Genomic DNA, 19,241 nt, shown 5'->3' on the forward strand with positions numbered 1-19,241 from the left:
ATACTGATAAATATTACTAGTATATTGGTAAATATTTTATTGTAAATATTATATTGATAGAAACTATATTGTAAATATAATTGTAAATATCATATTGATAAATATTACTAGTATATTGGTTAATATTATATTGTAAATATTATATTGATAGATACTATATTGTAAATATAATTGTAAATATCATATTGATAAATATTACTATTATATTGGTAAATATTATATTGTAAATATTATATTGATAGATACTATATTGTAAATATAATTGTTAATATCATATTGATAAATATTACCATAATATTGGTAAATATTATATTGTAAATATTATATTGATAAATACTATATTGTAAATATAATTGTAAATATCATATTGATAAATATTACTTGTATATTGGTAAATATTATATTTATAAATACTATATTGTAAATATAATTGTAAATATCTTATTGATATATATTACTAGTATATTGGTGAATATTATATTGATAGATATTATATTGTAGATATAATTGTAAATATCATATTGATAAATATTACTTGTATATTGGTAAATATTATATTGATAGATACTATATTGTAAATATAATTGTAAATATAATTGTAAATATCATATTGATAAATATTACTAGTATATTGGTAAATATTATATTGTAAATATTATATTGATAGATATTATATTGTAAATAAATATTGTAAATATCATATTGATATATATTACTAGTATAATGGTTAATATTATATTGGTAGATACTATATTGTAAATATAATTGTAAATATCATATTGATAAATATTACTAGTATATTGGTAAATATTATATTGATAGATACTATATTGTAAATATAGTATTGTAAATATAATTGTAAATATCATATTGATAAATATTACTAGTATATTGGTAAATATTATATTGTAAATATTACATTGATAGATACTATATTGTAAATATAATTGTAAATATAATATTGATATATATTACTAGTATATTGGTAAATATTATATTGATAGATGCTATATTGTAAATATAATTGTAAATATCATATTGATAAATATTACTAGTATATTGGTAAATATTGTATTGTAAATATTATATTGATAGATATTATATTGTAAATATTATTGTAAATATCATATTGATATATATAACTAGTATATTGGTAAATATTATATTGTGAATATTATATTGATAGATACTATATTGTAAATATAATTGTAAATATCATATTGATAAATATTACTAGTATATTGGTGAATATTATATTGATAGATACTATATTGTAAATATTGTATTGTAAATATTATATTGATAGATATTATATTGTAAATATTATTGTAAATATCATATTGATATATATAACTAGTATATTGGTAAATATTATATTGTGAATATTATATTGATAGATACTATATTGTAAATATAATTGTAAATATCATATTGATATATATTACTAGTATAATGGTAAATATTATATTGTAACTATTTTATTGATTAGTATCATACTGTATATATTTTATTGATGAATTTATAACAAAAAAATCTTTCGAGAGTGTTTCTGCTACATAAATCATTCTGTCGAAGATTGGATGACCCCTTGTGATTACATGTGCTAATCACGGGCGTAATTCCATTATGCAGTTTATTTCATGTGATGCAATGAAAAGCTACAAAACATTACAACAAACCCACTTATTAAAAAGAGGTTCGAAAATATGTCTTAGTTTTCCATCGTTTTCTGAAACTAGGAATGGTTTACTGTGTAGTTCGTTAATTTCATGGATGTACAATTTCGCGATTTATGTTCGTGAATTCTATTTATAGCCTTTGGAATTGTCATTCACATACGAGGCTCTTTATCAAACTATCATTTTGACCGCCAGATATTTATTTTCGCGAACTTTAAGGATTCTACGAATTTAGCGAAATGAAGAACCCCGCGAATATTAACAACTACAAAGTAAAGATAGTGGTAATTCCATGTTGTCTTATTCATCCTTTCACATGTTAGTAATATTAAGTACACTGGTTAGCTTCCAATTTACCTATGTCAGCGTCTGTTGGCTCGTTACTGGGTGGACGTCATACTATGTGAAGACAATAGGTAGATATAAATGTACCTAGATAAACATACCCAGAGCATGATTATTCCGATAATACTAAACACTTACAATCGGATATTATAAATTGATATTACTTTCCATTGCTGTATAAAATATTTATTTCCATATATGTTAATAATAGAGAGTGATTTCAGGTGATGGTCAATAAACTTGTATTGTCTACGAGACTGCATTGTTCGACTGTTCATGAGCAATATTATAGTGCGGGTATTTCATTATTACTTTAGCACTTCTAGGACGGCGTTGATTGGATAGTGGACATACATATATCGTCAGTGGATCAAGTTAGATTGGATGGTGTTAACGAACCAATCAATGCTAGCGATAACATAAAGGTGTTGACAATATCAGAAATAGCATTTCTCCTAAGTCATTCTCGTTATCTTCTCCGATAAATGCGATACACTAACATTTCTATATGATTGCTTGTATTTGAGAGTGAACAATTAATGTACATGTATCTAACAATCTCATATTGGCAAATGCGTGAAAAAGCATTAACTTATCTAATTTTTTACTTTGTAACTGTCTTCCAGTTTATTTATGGAAATGCGTTTTATTTATCTAAAGCACTGACTATAAAATATAGACAAGTTTGTAATATATGTTACTCGTCATCTCATTCCTAATCTAAATATTTAAGCATTTAAAAGAATAAAAGACAGTTGAAACAAGGAAACCAATGTATCAATTTGAATACCTCAAAAAATGAAGTACTGTTTAGGTGTTAAATATCGCGGGTGTAAAATTTCGCGATGTACTGTTTGGAACTTATTGGCGGGGGTTTATTTGCCCGAATTACTCTGTAAATGTATGTATCATTTATGTGATAGCGTGTGCTATCTATTTAAATCTATTTCTGGAAAATTGCGTGAGGTATTGCATTTCGCGAATGTTGGTGGAAATCCACGAATACAGCGAAATTAACATCCCGCCAATATTAGCATCTAGACAATAGTGATCTTGATTTTTCTCGTGTGTGTTCGTTCGCCTTGCTGGCTGGTAGGTTTCAGAAAATTACAAGAGCGCATAACAAGAAGAAAAATTATAATTATGGCCTTACCGACTCCTTGGAACTGATTTTTTTCTGACCGCGTTTGGACACTAAAATACATTATGAAATACTAAGGTCCATAAATATGCTGGCAAATATCGGTGACTAAGGTCATTTGTAGGAGTCCATAATTAACATTAAGGATAATCTTAACTTAATTGTTTTGTTTTGAATGTTATCAAAATGGTTTACAGTCAAGAATTTGTTCTGTGATACTTTTTAGGAAAATAAAAACACCAAACAAATTTTTAAAGATGGTAAGATGTTATCATTGGACTTAATTACGTCACTGTCTTTGTTTTGATTGAATTTTAAAAGAACATTTATGTCAGACAGACATAGAAATTCAAAAATGTCCAGAATTTGATAATGGAGAAGTATATGTTGACTGTTGACTGACTAAATCTAGATCTGGAAGTGGAGCCATGGGTGGAGGACTAACGGGGAAATATCGGATACTTTTTAACCTCAAATTTTATTCACGGAGCAAGACTGATTCAATTTTTATGATATGACTTATAAAGTGTTTAGAATTACTTTTGTTTATATTCAAAATAGTATCAAATTGTAAGTTTTTTTGAAACATAAAAGATATCTTTAAAATTAAGATATCAAGTACATCTCAAGATAACATATAATATGATGATGATATCTATCATTAATGTTCCATGAGGATGTCTGAGAAACTTCTGAACCCATTTAGACTGATATTACATGAAACATGTATCATGTATCTCGCGTGTTTCATACTGTCTCTTTTTTCTATTAAAATGAATTTAACTTTGGCAATTCTTTTCAACTCGGGGAAACACATTTTGTTTACGAACCTTTAACTTCGCATGTGCTATAAAATGTACTTTTCCAAGTTCTATATTGTCTCTATTCTCCTATCAACACGTTTACAGCGACACTTTTTCTATTCTATGTCAATATTTCTGACAATCGTATTTGTCCATTGTATATCTATCAACAACCATCAAGTAACAGCTACCGATGGTTTGCATCTGAACGCACGTGCGATTTACCATTTTCAATTAACAGTTTAATTAATAGTGTTATTTGCAGCTCATCATCTCCCGTTTTCCGATTGGTTATTTGCATAATACCCTTTGCTCTGATTGGTTTTGTGATGATGCGTTATTTACATCTGATAGAAATATCTACCAAGTTATTTCCTAAACGGGATCACATAACATGTTTATGTAGAGAGGTGTCAACATTTCTTTCCAACGACATTGAGAAATATTGTGGTAAGTACACGGGGTTTTTTTACATGTGTGCGTATTCTATGTTTTATAACGTAAATAATTTCAATTCATTTTTTTAAATACTTAAACTTCGTTTTATGAAAGAGATTATGCGTTTCGATATAAAATTACAATTAAGGACTTGCGAGTGGATACGGTGATTTATCAACCTGAGGAAAAGATTAGATCCTAGGGCTAGGGCCAGGGGTTATAAGACTTTCGACGGTCTATAATAATATTTATTAACTAGTATTATTACTTTACTTATTTTACTGGAACTCAGCGAGATTAATAACTTTGCATGTTTTAGCTTAGGTGGTAGAGATGTAATTTCAAATGCTTTATTTTTATTGGCATATAACGTTTATCTCGTAACCCTGACGTAATTTAAATGGAGAAAACGAAACTACAAAAGATCTATACAAGAGACCTATGGGCCTTAACGGTCATCTGACTATTAGCACAATACAACGTAGTCGTTTAAAGATTTTAGCATATTTGACCCCTGTGATCTTGAATGAAGATCAAGGTCATTCATTTGAACAAACTTGGTAGCCCTTCATCCCAGCATGCTACAGGCCCAATATCAGGTCTCTAGGCCTCCTAGTTATTCTCAAGAAGTCGTTTAAAGATTTTAGCATATTTGACCCCTGTGACCTTGAATGAAGGTCAAGGTCATTTATTTGAACAAACTTGGTAGCCCTTCATCCCAGCATGCTGCATGCCCAATAGGAGTATCCCGGGCATTTCGGTTCTTGAAAAGAAGTCGTTAAAAGATTTTAGCCTATTTGACCTCTGTGACCTTGAATGAAGATCAAGGTCATTCATTTGAACAAACTTGGTAGTCCTTCATCATAGCATGCTGCAGGCCCAATATGAGTATCATAGGCCTTTTCATTCTTGAGAAGAAGTTGTTTAAAGATTTAAACCTATTTGACCCCTGTGACCTTCAATGAAGATCAATGTCATTCTTTTAAAAAACTTGATAGCCCTTCATCCCAGCATGTGACAGGCCCAATATCAGGTCTCTAAACCTAGTTATTCTCAAGAAGTCGTTTAAAATGTTTTCGCCAATTTGACCCTTGTGACCTTGAATGAAGGTCAAGGTCATTCATTTGTACAAACTTGGTAGCCGTTCATCCCAGCATGCTGCAAGCCCAATATGAGTATCCTGGGCCTTTTGGTTCTTGAGAAGAAGTTGTTTAAATATTTTAGCCTTATTGACCCCTGTGACCTTGAATGAAGATCAAGGTCATTCATTTAAAGAAACTTGATAGCCCTTCATCAAAGCATGTTACAGGTCCAATATCAGATCTCTAGGCCTCTTAGTTATTCACAAGAAGTTGTTTCAAGGATTTTTAGTCTATTTGACCCCAGTGACCTTATATAAAGGTCAAGGTCATTCATTTGAACAAACTTGGTAGCCCTTCATCCCAGCATGCTACAGGCCAAATATCAGTACCCTGGGCCTTCTGAGTCTTAAGAAGAAGTTGTTTAAAGATTTTAGCCTTTTTGACCTCTGTGACCTTGAATGAAGGTCAAGGTCATACATTTAAAACAAACTTGGTAGCCCGTTATCCCAGCATGCTACAGGCCAAATATCAGTACCCTGGGCATTTCGGTTATTGAGAAGAAGTCGTTTGAATGAAAAGTTTACGCACGGCGACGGACGGTGCATGATGACAATAGGTCATTCTGACCTTTCGGGTCAGATGACCTAAAAAAAGACGCTGACAGAACTTAGACTTTGATAGTCGGAGAGAAAAAGCTTAATAATAGGCGCGTCATGTAGGCGGGAAACCAGTAACTAACTAACGGACCTAATCATTTGATTAATGAAATTTTCATTTCTCATTTGCTGAATTATATCTTCACCAAAATCAGCAAGCAGGTAAATAATGAAGTTCTTAAGTAGATCTATCTTATAAAATTTAGTAAACATTTCATTACCAGAACTTATTTTATCTTGATTTGAAAATTGTCGTAAAATTGTCTAATTATCTTTTAAACAACTGGGCCATAATCTATGAAAACAGAATCTAACGCAGACGTCAAGCATCAATAAACAGATCACGACGTTCAAATGACGGATAAGATCATAAATCTCATTTCAAAATTCTCACACTCGTTTTCATCAGACGCAGCACAATCCATCAGACGCAGCACAATCCATACAGGAGATTCCGTCTTTAAAATGATCTTAGCTGTATTAAAATACATGTCAGCTGTTCCAATCACAACATAAATCGTGTTACTCTGTCTTATGAATCGTTCTTTTCTTTCAGGTTAGACCAACAGAGAGCCATGGCTGACGGCTTCTTTACAAACGAGTCAACTGCTGTCTCTAATACAGGCAACAGTTCTGTTACAATTCCTGACGCTGCAGAGGATGATCCACTTCAAAACGTACTAGACGGCCTGGCTTACTTTGATTACTTCTATTTTCCGATCTTCCTGATCCTTGGACTAGCTGGAAACACCATGACCATCATCATCATCATGAACAACAAAGCATTTTCCAAACTGAATTCCCGTCTGCTTCTCATTTGTCTGGCCTTCTCTGACACGCTTCTGCTTCTTACTCAGCCTTTCAACAAGAAGTTTGTCATCAAGATGCTGGGAACAGATTTTCGGATATCGGTTGCAAGATTTTCTTCGTCTTTTTTCGGACAGGAAAGATGACGTCTTCATGGATTGTCGTATTTCTTTGCTTTGAGCGCTTCATTGCCGTGTGGTTTCCTTTGAAGGCGAAGTCAATAAATACAAGAGTGAAAACTGTAGTATCTCTCGCCATTGTCTATCTGGCAATGATAAGTTTTAACAGTGCTTGGTCCTTCAGCTCTCTTATTATCGATGGCATGTGTTACTCAGACGCCTACGATCGAAATGACCCTGATTTGTCTGCTAAATATGCCAACATGATCTACATGGGCTGTGCTTTTTACTCCATTGCTCCGATGTGCATTATGGCCGTCCTGACAAGTCTGATTCTCTACAAACTGGCGGCGTACCGGAACAAGAGGAAGCAGCTGACGTCACGAGCCAAGAAGACCGACAGTGAAGGGGTCAAGACGACGGCCATGTTGTTGGGGATCGTCACTGCATACATTATTCTTGTCCTGCCAGTTACCATGCTGCATTTGTTTGCTTTCTTTTTCAAAATCAACGCTTTTGGAAACAATGCCAAGGGCTTTCTCGTATTCAAAGAAGTATCCCAACTGTTAGAACAGCTGAACTACTCTATAAACTTTTTCCTCTATATTATGACGTCGACCCAATTTCGAGAGGGAATTTACAACCTCCTTAAAATCGGACAATGCAAAGCTCGCTTCCGAGAAATTGCACACCCCACCAAGAACGGTCAACAGACAAACGTCGCCCAAAGCAAGAAAGACAATGCGGTCAAAGAGGACCCTCAGGATTTGGCAAAGAATGAAGCTTGCAATGAGAAAGAATTTGATGTAAAGGCAGATGGTGTAAACGGTGTTGAAAAAGGAGAAGGGAAGAATGTTGACAATAACCAAGTGTGCCGTGCACAGGTCGAACCAGGGCCAGGAAATGGCCACATTGAGGATATCTAAAGCAATAAATTGTGAAAAATAAAATCAGATTTTCATAAAAGAAAGTTTTCTTTCGATAAATTCTGAGAGGTAGCCGACACCATCTAAAATAACTTAATACGGTGCTACAAACTGAAGAGAAATCGACTATCGTTACAACTATATTTGTATAGGACGAGGCAACATTCCCTCTGATCCTAACTGATGCTTGACCTCAGACATCCTGACCGATAGATGCCTCCGTTAGAAGATCTGAATATGGTGTCAGGTCAAAAACTAATCATCATTTATGAAAGTTTCAATTACTATATCGATAGTTAATTAACCTCATTAATAAGTAGTCCTTTCATTCATAATAATGTATAAAAATAATTGTTTCGGGACATTCTCGTCACGGTCGTTTACTAACTCCATGTAGTACATGTACATTGTATAATATATATAAGCCCATAACTTGGGCGAAGAGACGGCTTCGTTGTTTTTATCATCAGTCTTTACCTCAGGAGCACAATTATTTAATCATTTAAAACCGCTAGGTGTTATTAGGGAAAGTTGTAGACGTGAAAACAGCTTGGGCTTGACGTAAGTACGGCATTGTACAGTTATTTTGATTAATTAAGTTATTTAAGTTGTCATAAAGCTGAAACTGTCCAACTGGTGTTGACTTTATTGAAAATAAAATCTATGAAGCATAAGAAAGACCTAGATTTATACAGAGGGGCAAGAGCGTTCAACATTTAGCTTTTCTTTTTGTTTGGTTTAGTGTACTTTTAACAGCCATTGTCATTTAAGGGCGTGTCAGCTTTTAGCAGAAAAACCTGAGTTTCCAGAGAGAAAACACCGACCAGGTGACAGTACCAGACAACTGCTCCACATAAGATTTTAACTTGAGGCACAGGGACCTTGAGACAGATTACTACATCACAAGAAATAGCGACAACAAAATTAACAGCACTGTAAGCTTCATTTGCAAAAATCAAAGATGGCAACCTGTCAACCAATTTCCAAAACGAAAAATTCACAGCTAAGATCTGTAAAGAAAATTGAATAAATAGATATTATTATGTGGAATATACAATTTTTAGTTGGCCGGGGTATTGAGTATTTCTGAAGCTCTAATAAATAAAGTGTATCTCTGGATAGACAACTGTGTCTTGACTTATACAGTGTAATGAAAATAAATGATAAATAAAGTACAACAGGAAACCAAACTGTTCACTCACACATTTATTCATGGATGGCAATTTCTACATTATTATCACAATGATGGATGCCATGCAGACTAACATTAAAACAAAGGTGTCACCATTTTCACCCACAGAGGATTGTAAAACTAAACGATTCATTTTATGTCTATGGCAATATGTATCTACCATCGCTTCACAATGAATAATTACATGTACCTTTATTTCACTTCCAACAGAACTTCTGACATGCTGATGTTTCACATAATCTCAAGCTTTTATATATTTATTATACATGAATTAAGCTTTTTATAATAATGAATTATAGATCTTTATGCTCGGAATTTGAACATAAAAACACTTTCACTAATTATCAGTACTATGCTATACATTACAAAGGTTGACTGACTTAAACAGACTGTACCCATGATCTGTTAGGTTTTATATAGAACAAATTGTACCCATTTTTTTGTCCAGTACTTTTATGGAAAATATTTATTCTGTTTGTAGCCAGAGACAGCTAATACTGTTTTTTAAAACACAGAACAGATAACTCCACTTCTTACTTGCAGAAGGAATTTCTTAAAGCTAAGACAAATGACATTGTCTAATAAAACAAAGACGCTGTATCCTCTAGACTGCACCAAACATGTCAATTATAATGTGTTTGGCAATAAGTGTATACACTACTCGTTAAGCCTTCAGAGAATTTAAACATGGAATACTTCCTTTAATACTTTATCAGCGTATTACTTAATAGAGTATCACAAGAATCAAAACCCCTCTTCTTCTTCACCACGAGGAAAACATATAAAGTCTACACACAAACAAATGGACACAAATAGTGGTTATCCCCCTTTAAGCCCTCACACCACAACATCACGTATAGGTCCCACACACTTGACCACAATGAACAGATTGAATCCCTTACATGGGTCCAATATACATGTTAAGATAATAATAATTGTCAGAAAACAACAAAAGTTATGAATAATTCAGAGTTTCTAATTTCCAATACATGATAAAATGAATAAACTGTAACTATCATTCTCCGTCATATTCATCATACTCATTTTCACATATCTTAAATACATTTATACAAAGCCGGAGCCTTTCATCCTTACTTTAAACCCTTAAACGTTCATCCCAGCTATGATTTCTGTCATCACACGATACCTGACTGATGTATGAGTAATACAATGTATATAGCCATACATATACTTTCACTTTCAGAATATGCGATGTTGAACATGAATCTGTTAAAGTCATTTTGAAAATCTTCATTTCTTCCATACACTGCTGTGGATCAGAGCTTTGCTCTTTTGTAATGTAGAGTTGTCTGTCCTTATGTGACTCATTATTTGTTATGTCATCAGTTCAATGCGAAAATTTCATTTATATTTACATATGTGTTTATCCAAAACTTAACCCTGTCCATATGAGTTAGCCATGAATTAGTGTTCACAAGAGAAGACAACTCTACATTTAAAAACAAAATATTGAGAACATTCATTGGTCACCAAAGTCATTCATTTTCTCTATAGACAATGAAAAATGTTAATAAATCTTTAATTATAAATTTATAATGCAATCTGTGTATGATTGTTTAACCACAGTGTCCAACTTCCTATCATAAGTACTAGGTATGTACAATGAAATGAAAAATGATAATGTGGTAACCAGTAGCGATAATATAGAACATCTTATAATATATATAGATAATGTCACTGAATATATACAGGATACTTTAGTAGATATAAGCACCCTCTGTCATGTCTTCCAGTTTTCTGTGCTGATTATAAATTTAAAAAAAAGAAAAAAAAAAAAAAACCACTTTCCTTTAAGATATAATCTTTGAATGCAAATGTGCCCCCCCTCCCCACCCCCAATCCCCCTCCTCTTAGATACATCGTTTGAATGTGAATGTACACCCACCCTACCCCCAATTGTTAATGCTGAATGCACTCCTCTTGTAATACATTGTATGCAAGCAAGTTGAGATTAGGATTTCAGCAAGATCTGTTGTTGATATATGAATACCATTCTCATCAAAGTCATAATTGCAAATTCTCAATCATGGCACTGTTTTTGATTGATACATCAATCAATCATGTCGTATATTCCACTAAAATGAAAGGAATTTTACATATTTACTTTGTCCAGAAAAACAACCAAAAAGCTTTTACCACAACTCTGTTGTTTAAAAAATTCACATTTTAGAAAAGGTTCTATTGACTTACTTATCACACATAAAAAAATTGCTTTATATGAATTCTGTAGATATTGATCGTGATCAAAACATGTAACAGACATTGATATCTGTTAAACATGACTAGATCTTGCTAAATATGAACTTTCCTCCACAAGGTTCTTTGAATACGACGATAATGACCCTTGGCAGCAGAGACTAGAGATTTAGAAAAGCTCATGAACTCTGGGAAAGAGCAGCAGACAACCAATCCAAACCTTCATACAATCCATCTCCGGCTGTAGCTACTGCCTTCTGTGTATGCCACTGGAAACGGAAAATATTACAAAGTTAGAAATTTAAACTTCACAAAGTGGGATTCTTCAAAAAGTATTCTATTGAATTACTCCACAAGCAGTTAAAGGGACAATTCAGTCTAAGAGAACATTAAAATTTGTGCATATATCGGAAAAAAACTAGTTCTAATGGAAATTACACCAGTCAGTGTTTCTGTGACATGCCAGAAAAGCCATGGTGGTGAAATGCGCGTGAAATGTTCAAACTCGCTCGCTTTCCGCCATTACACATTGTTGTTGAACATCTTGTATGCCGAACCCTGTCCCTTGCTCGTAGAGTAATGCTACTTTTGTCTAGAGCTGCTCAAATCGCTCTGACAGTAGTGTGTTTACCTTATTAGGTGAATTGTCTTGCCTAAAAACAATTTTATCACCTCCACAGTAGTTATGTAGTTCATTTGCTTAACGTGCGTGACTTTGGCTTGGATATGGGTACAGCGAACATATTGTACCTGCTTAATTGTATTGATCAATGATTTGTAATTACAACGGTATCAATTATAAATACTAAATAATGACATGGAATTTGTCAATATTTTATGTTTTATGTTTCATAAGAAATGTAGAACAATACATTTATGCCATATTTTGTTTCTTGGTTATGTAAAAGAATTAGCCTGAGTGAATTGTCCCTTTAACAATAGTTTTCTGAATTATTTGATAAATTGTTTACGGAGTTACTCAATAATAATTGTCTTGATGAAATACCCAATAAATAGCTTAATGAGTCAATTGATAAATAGTTTAATGAAATACTGAAATACCCAGTATTTAAGTACATGTAGTTTTACTGAATTACTCAGTAATTAGTTTGATTAATTAGTCAACCAATAGTTTACTGAATTACTTGATACATTAGTCATGTTAAATAAAAAGATAAATTGTCTAATCAAAGTCATTATCAAACTTGGCCAAGACCCTTAGATATTTAACCATGTTACCAAGTTTCGAGAAAATTCTGTAAAATTATGAAAGTTATTGAGCAAAAACAGACGGAAATAGCATTTTTTGTTAATCATAGGGCCATAACTCAGTCAATATAGGGTCCAATGAAAGCCTCGATCAAACTTGGCCAAGGCACCGAGACAAACCATGTTACCAAGTTGAGAAAATAAGGTCATATTTGCGAGAGTTATGAAACGGGAACAGACGAATATGGGATGAAAGTCCTGAGCGAACTTATCCAAGCCCTTGGCACATTTAACAAGGCGACCAAGTTACAAAAAATCTCATTTAACAAGGCGACCAAGTTTCAAAAATCTCTTAAGATTTGTGGTAGTTATTGCACAGAAACCGAGCATTACAGACAGACAGAAGGACAGAGAGACCCAAATTAATATCCCTGTTTAGGTGAAAGCGGGGGATAAAAAAGGTTATGAAGACAAATAACCAGGAAGAAAAGTTTATACAAACAAAATCAACGTGTGTCTTTTCAGAACATAACAAGAGATTCCAGAGGGATCTTGGCGCCCACCTAAGAACGATCTTTGTCTGACAAAGGAAAGAGGGATCTTTTCTCTGCTTTTCAAGCTTTTACTACATATTATTACACATGAAATTTCAGAAAGATACTTTGACTGCTTTCTGAGATATATAACAGTAACAAACTTCAATTATCAAAATCCTAGATGGCTACCTGTCGGCCATCTTGTTCACCGATCGGTCCTAAAATGCAATATGCACGACTAGACCTCTAGAAGAACCTGCACATACAATTTGAGACAGATCCCTTCAGTACATTCTTAGATATACCGGTAGCGGAAAAAAACTTCAATTGTCAAAATCCAAGATGGCGTCCTGTCGGCCATCTTGTTCGGCCATAGGGGAACCTGCACATGAAATTTGAGACAGATCCCTTCAGTACTTTCTAAGAAATAGTGGTAACAAGCTTCAACTATCAAAATCCAAGATGGCGTCCTGTCGGCCATCTTGTAGACCGATTGATCCCAAAATGCAATATGCATAACTAAGGCCCTAGGGCAACCTACATATGAAATTTGAAAAAGATCCCTTTAGTACTTTCTGAGAAATAGTGGTAACAAGCTTTAACTATCAAAATCCAAGATGGCGGCCTGTCGGCCATCTTGTTAATCAATCGGTCCCAAAATGTAATATGCACAACTAGACCCCTAGGGGAATCTGCACATGCAATTTGAGACAGATCCCTTCAGTATTTTCTGAAAAATAGCTGTAACAAAGTTCAATTGTCAAAATCCAAGATTGCGGCCTGTCGGCCATCTTGTTCATTGATCGGTCCCAAAATGCAATATGTACAACTAGGCCCCTAGGGGAACCTGCAAATGCAATTTGAGACAGATCCCTTCAGTACTTTCTGTAAAATAGCGGTAACAAGAGTTGTTAACGGACAGAAGGACGGAACGAGGGATGGACGGACGGAAGGACGGACCACGGACCACGGACAAAAAGCGATTTGAATAGCCCAACATCTGTAGATGGTGGGTTAAAAAGATAATGAAACATCAAATTATTGCCAGTAACTCAATCTTTTCAACACCCTGTTTACTTACATCTTTATTTCTCAGATTATTTAATCCTAATTTTTCAGTTATTTCTGAAAGATCCATTGCATTGGGTAAATCTTGCTTGTTCGCAAATACAAGGAGCTTAGCATCTCTCAATTCATCTTCATTAAGCTGTAAATGGAAGAAAAAAAATTGATCAGTATATAATTATATACTGCATGTAACATACTGATAATAACAAACATAGAATAGGTTGGTCTATCATTAACAATGGTTTACATACAGATTATTTGTGGCACAGAGAAGAGAAAATTTGTTATGTAAGTCATAACTAAGGTCAGCTGAGTCCAAAATATGATGTTCTCTTATAAATGCCATAAATTCTCTACTACTAATCAAAATAAGTGAATCTTCACTTTTGATATATTAGGATATTACTGTGTAAACCCAAATGCTGATCATGATTACGTCAATAGCCATCTGTGTGGTCAGTTTTTAGTATGCAATGCTCACGATGGCACTTTTGTTTATGTGCCTTAGTAATTATGTCACTGGGAAAGATAGAATATATGGATATGTTAAAATTCAGTGTAAAATTGCCAGGGCTAGTTTCACAAACATTAATTAAGGAAGGCTTCTTAACTTAATATTTTTCCTTTACTTTAGTAATGCTTTCCGAAGGAAAATTTTAAGTTAAGTATTCCTTTAAATTAGAAATGTGCATGAAACTGAGGCCAGGCTCCAAGATCATGAAATAATCTTAGGTCTTAAACAGTCTGAAGTTAAAACTTAGCCAATCACAGAGAATGTTTCAAAAAGTTACATATTTTTTTCATTGGCTAAGCGATAGAAGTATGGGTGAAACAACAGGGCAAACAAAACTTAACCCACCATTTTAGTTAGTTCATCTTTGGCTTCTTCTATTCTTTCTCTGTCATTACTGTCCACCACAAAAATCAATCCCTGAAAAAAAGACAAATAATTATAATGCTATATCCTTCTTGTTTCAAACATTCTAAAAAAAAACAAGGAGATGCAAAGCGTGGCATTATCCCCCGCTCCCCGCCGTTGTTATGAAAACACAAATACATTTAGGTCAAAGTAACAATTATTCAAGTGTAACTTTAAATTGAGGTGAATATTGTAAAACTGAAGAAAAAAAAAAACAGGCAACAAAAAGAATCAGTAACAAAAAGTTTCATGGAGATGCATTAAACTGATTTGGAGTTATAGCCCAGAAACAATAAGAAACAGTAATTTGGTAATTTTGTCTAAGTTTCCATGGTAACGGAAAAAATTTTGAAAATGAAAGGTCCGCAATAATAAAAGGCACAACTAGGGTACTTGTCTGTTGTATACAGAAAGTTTCAAGGAGCTGGATTGAACGGTTTTAGAGTCATAACCCCGAAACAAAATGAAACAGTAATTTGGTATTTTTAACTAAGTTTCCATGGTAACGGAAAAAATGGAAAGTCTGTAATAGCAAAAGGCACAACTAAGGGCACTTGTCTGATGAACACTGAAAGTTACAAGGAGCTGTGTTAAACTATTTTTGAGCTATATAGCCCAAAAAAGAATCTTGGACGGACGGACGGACGGACGGACGGACGGACAGACAGACGGAGCCCAAAACAATATCCCCCCGCAAACACGTTTTGCATGGGATAAAAACAAAGGCTAATAACAATCAAATTTCTTTTTCTTGGTGATTAAGTAGACATTCAAAAATGTGCCATTACTAGACTATCCAGAAGCTTTATCTTCATTTCAATTTCAAAGTTACCATATATAATGAAATATCCAGAATTCAGAAATAAGCATCCAAGGGTATCTGTGTATAAATCTTGCATAAGCTGTTACAAGGATTTATGAACAAAAGATACATAAGCTTTGAATATTGTATCACATAGTGTGTTGTGTAATTGACAACAAATAAGTTATGAACAAATCTTTGAAATAGTTTTTGAACTGCAGCTTTCAGTACATATAATGACAAAATAAACGTTATCTACATACCTGTGTGTTCTGGAAGTAATGTCTCCACAAGGGTCTAATCTTATCCTGACCGCCGACATCCCACACCGTAAAATTGATGTTCTTGTATTCTACTGTCTCTACATTGAATCCTGAAATGTTTCATTACATATCTGTCACATTGTTATGGAACTTCCATTCACAAATCCATTTTTATTATACCGTTAATAGCATTATTTGTGCCACAAAACTGTGGGTGTGTTCAAAGATTTTATTCATACCTCAAAACAAGAAAAACATATTCTAACGTAGCAAGGTTAATCAATATTACTTTATAAAAGCCCAAAAAATTAACAAATTTCGTTTTTGGAGCACAAAAAAATGACATGATCCTTTTAACTTGCATTTAAAACTTTTTTTTTCTATTTCAAAAAAATACATGTATCCGTCAGATATGGGAATACAGGAGTTACGAGATAGCAAAATGATTTTTAAAAAAGAGTATGATTTATCGTTGATTAGTCTGACCATCCCGTGTTTATGAATCACTGAATGGTAAATCATACTTTACCCACATCGTTTTGGGATCTCGAAACCCCTTTATTCCCTTTTTCCGTTGAATGCCAAATGGAATGGTAAAAACTATATATCAGCTGAATATGAAATAATGATATTTCTGGATGCAGTGCAATCTGCATAACAATTTGATGCAGTGCAATCTACATTACAATTTCAACACACACGTACCGATTGTAGGAATTGTTGTTACGATTTCTCCGAGCTTTAATTTGTATAGGATCGTAGTTTTACCAGCAGCATCCAAACCAACTGTGAAAAAACAGACACAAAAATTGTTAAGCTTTAAAATTAATTAATATCTCCTTGGTTCTAACTTCTATAGAAAACTATACACCACAATCTTTTAACTGCTTTTATAAGTACCAGTAGTCTTAATAAGATAACTTCTCAATTTCCTTTCCTTCAAGGGACAATTAAGTCTGAGAGAGTATTCCGTATTTGCATATTACAGAGTTATCTGTCCTTGCGGGTAGGTATTGATTGTGACGACATGTTTGTGAGCGTAACGTCATACTTTTTGGAGAAAACGACGTAAATTGCGCTCACAAAATAATGACGTAACAGTTGATACCTACCCATAAGGGGCTAACTCTGTAATATGCAAAGACAGAATTGGAGGTTACCTTTATATTGTTAATATCATATAAACCAGTTCTAATGAAAGTCTATACTGTGGTTGTTCACGATAAAAAGTTCACTCATCACTTTTATGAACTAGTGGTACTAACTACATCTTATGCCTTATATGCCAAACCCGAACTCGCATCAGTGGAGAGAAGTACTTTGTCTGAAACTGTCGAAAATCTCTCTTCCAGTAGCGTATTTACCTTTTTGGGTGCATGATCTTGTCTAAAAAATGACTTTCTCTAATAAAAGAGGCTCCTAGGTGGTTATTTGTTGCTGAAGTATACCTTAAAGGAATTCTGCTGATGTATGGGTATATATATAGTGAATCATCTAGCTTTTGTGGCTATGCGGATGCATGAGTATATTGTGTGTATCACAACGGTGAGCACGATCCAGTACTTGATCGGTGACCACTCCGTTGGTTTGGAACGCTGCCTTAGGACGTTATACATTTGATTGCAACGAACGGGCCTGCCCTTGGACAGCAAGGGATCAAAGCACAATGCCCCTGGTGCTCATGGTTGGTGACTAGATGAGGTTCTAGTCATGAGGCAACACCGTTATAATCAAAACAGGAAAATTTGTGTGTGCTGAGGATGCCAGGTTGAACCCAGGAATCAGGAAAGGCTTCCAGACAATAGAAATTTGTTGACGACTAGGTAATGTGACATTACCTAGATACGAGCATTTCAGAAACATATAGTCCATCAACTAGCTTTTAATTGTGGCTGTTCAGATGAGTGTTGGTACTACGTATCAATGTTAAGGTTTGCTATTGTTGTAGCAGAATAGATATCCCCTTTTGACTGACAGTCAGAAGGTGATATCTTTTCCGCTACAACGGTAGCTAGCTAAGTTAAGGTGAGCGTGGCCCACTCTGGGATGACCGCTCTGTTATTTCAGGTCTAGGCCTCGGAACATTAAAATGTCTATGGTTGACAATCAATCAAATCAATACATAATGTACAACACTGGTACAATGTACTGATTCCTTAAACTATAGTAGACAGACTACTGAGTATCTGCGACCAAGTTGCTCTGAACAACAGACGGAAGATTTTTGACGGATGCTGGGAACAGATTGGAAGTAGGGTATGATCATTCTACAGACTAGTCTGTGAGCAGAAAGTCTCTAGAATATTCCTATTAAGCATACAAGACTTATATTACCACATTATTATAAAAGTGAACATTTAAGTATGACCTTAATTCTGGTAATGAAGACATTATAATTAGATCACAATATCAACAGGCCCTTAAAGAGATAAATAATGTCAAGTAGATGAGTATCATAAATACTAAGTCAGTGAATGAAGTCTCAGACGAAGTCTTCTAAATATCATATACAAAACAAAGCTTAGTTCATGAAATACCTACCCATTAGAATTCTCATTTGTTTACTCCCAAACAATCTCTGGAACACACTGCTAATCGTCAAACCCATGGTGCTGAAGACAAAGTATACAAAGAAACTGACAAACGTTTTAAATTAACCAAATGATTTCCTCTTATTCCGTCAGCTAACAGGCGTCGTTGTCAGAAACGTGGATTTTATGTCACTTTTGCCACGTCAATCTTGCCAACATCGAATATTGATGACGTACCCCGCAATGCAGCACACAGTAGCTATATAGTCTACCTCTAACAAACGCTTTTCTGGGCACATGAACTAATCAAGCGTCTGGATAACCAAACACGACACTAAACAAGGAGGAAAGAGGGGTTATGAAACATACTAGTATATGATAAAAATATATACTTAGTAAATATGAATACATTAAAATAATTATATGGCGTTTGATAGCTTTAGATTGAAAAAGAAAGAAAAAGAAAACAGCGAAATGCTGAAATTATTAACAAGAGTTACCTCCCTTA

The 19,241-nt window shown here is 33.8% G+C and overlaps 1 protein-coding gene and 1 pseudogene across 1 annotated transcript; one reads left to right on the plus strand and one right to left on the minus strand.

Annotated features, from left to right (window-relative positions):
• Positions 1-6,572: 6,572 nt before the first annotated feature.
• On the plus strand, positions 6,573-9,069 carry LOC138336874 (probable G-protein coupled receptor 139; annotated as a pseudogene).
• Positions 9,070-9,187: 118 nt separating this feature from the next.
• Positions 9,188-18,955, minus strand: LOC138336875 (ADP-ribosylation factor 4-like). Its single transcript, XM_069286479.1, has 6 exons — positions 18,744-18,955; positions 16,908-16,988; positions 16,203-16,312; positions 15,078-15,149; positions 14,232-14,357; positions 9,188-11,674 (listed from the first exon to the last, which is right to left on the minus strand). Exons 1-6 carry the CDS (start codon positions 18,808-18,810, stop codon positions 11,585-11,587), a joined length of 546 nt encoding a protein of 181 aa, XP_069142580.1. The 5' UTR covers positions 18,811-18,955; the 3' UTR covers positions 9,188-11,584.
• Positions 18,956-19,241: the final 286 nt, after the last annotated feature.

Source organism: Argopecten irradians, chromosome 12 (genome assembly GCF_041381155.1).
Source record: "Argopecten irradians isolate NY chromosome 12, Ai_NY, whole genome shotgun sequence".
In the NCBI taxonomy this organism is placed as follows: Eukaryota; Metazoa; Mollusca; class Bivalvia; order Pectinida; family Pectinidae; genus Argopecten; species Argopecten irradians.

Excerpts from the sequence above, each read along its gene's own strand:
- LOC138336875 (XM_069286479.1), bottom strand. The coding sequence starts at position 18,810 with ATGGGTTTGACGATTAGCAGTGTGTTCCAGAGATTGTTTGGGAGTAAA. Across the intron at positions 16,989-18,743 it reads ACAAATGAGAATTCTAATGG|TTGGTTTGGATGCTGCTGGT; the intron begins GTAGGTATTTCA and ends GTTTTTTCACAG. Across the intron at positions 11,675-14,231 it reads ATAATCTGAGAAATAAAGAT|TGGCATACACAGAAGGCAGT; the intron begins GTAAGTAAACAG and ends TTCCGTTTCCAG.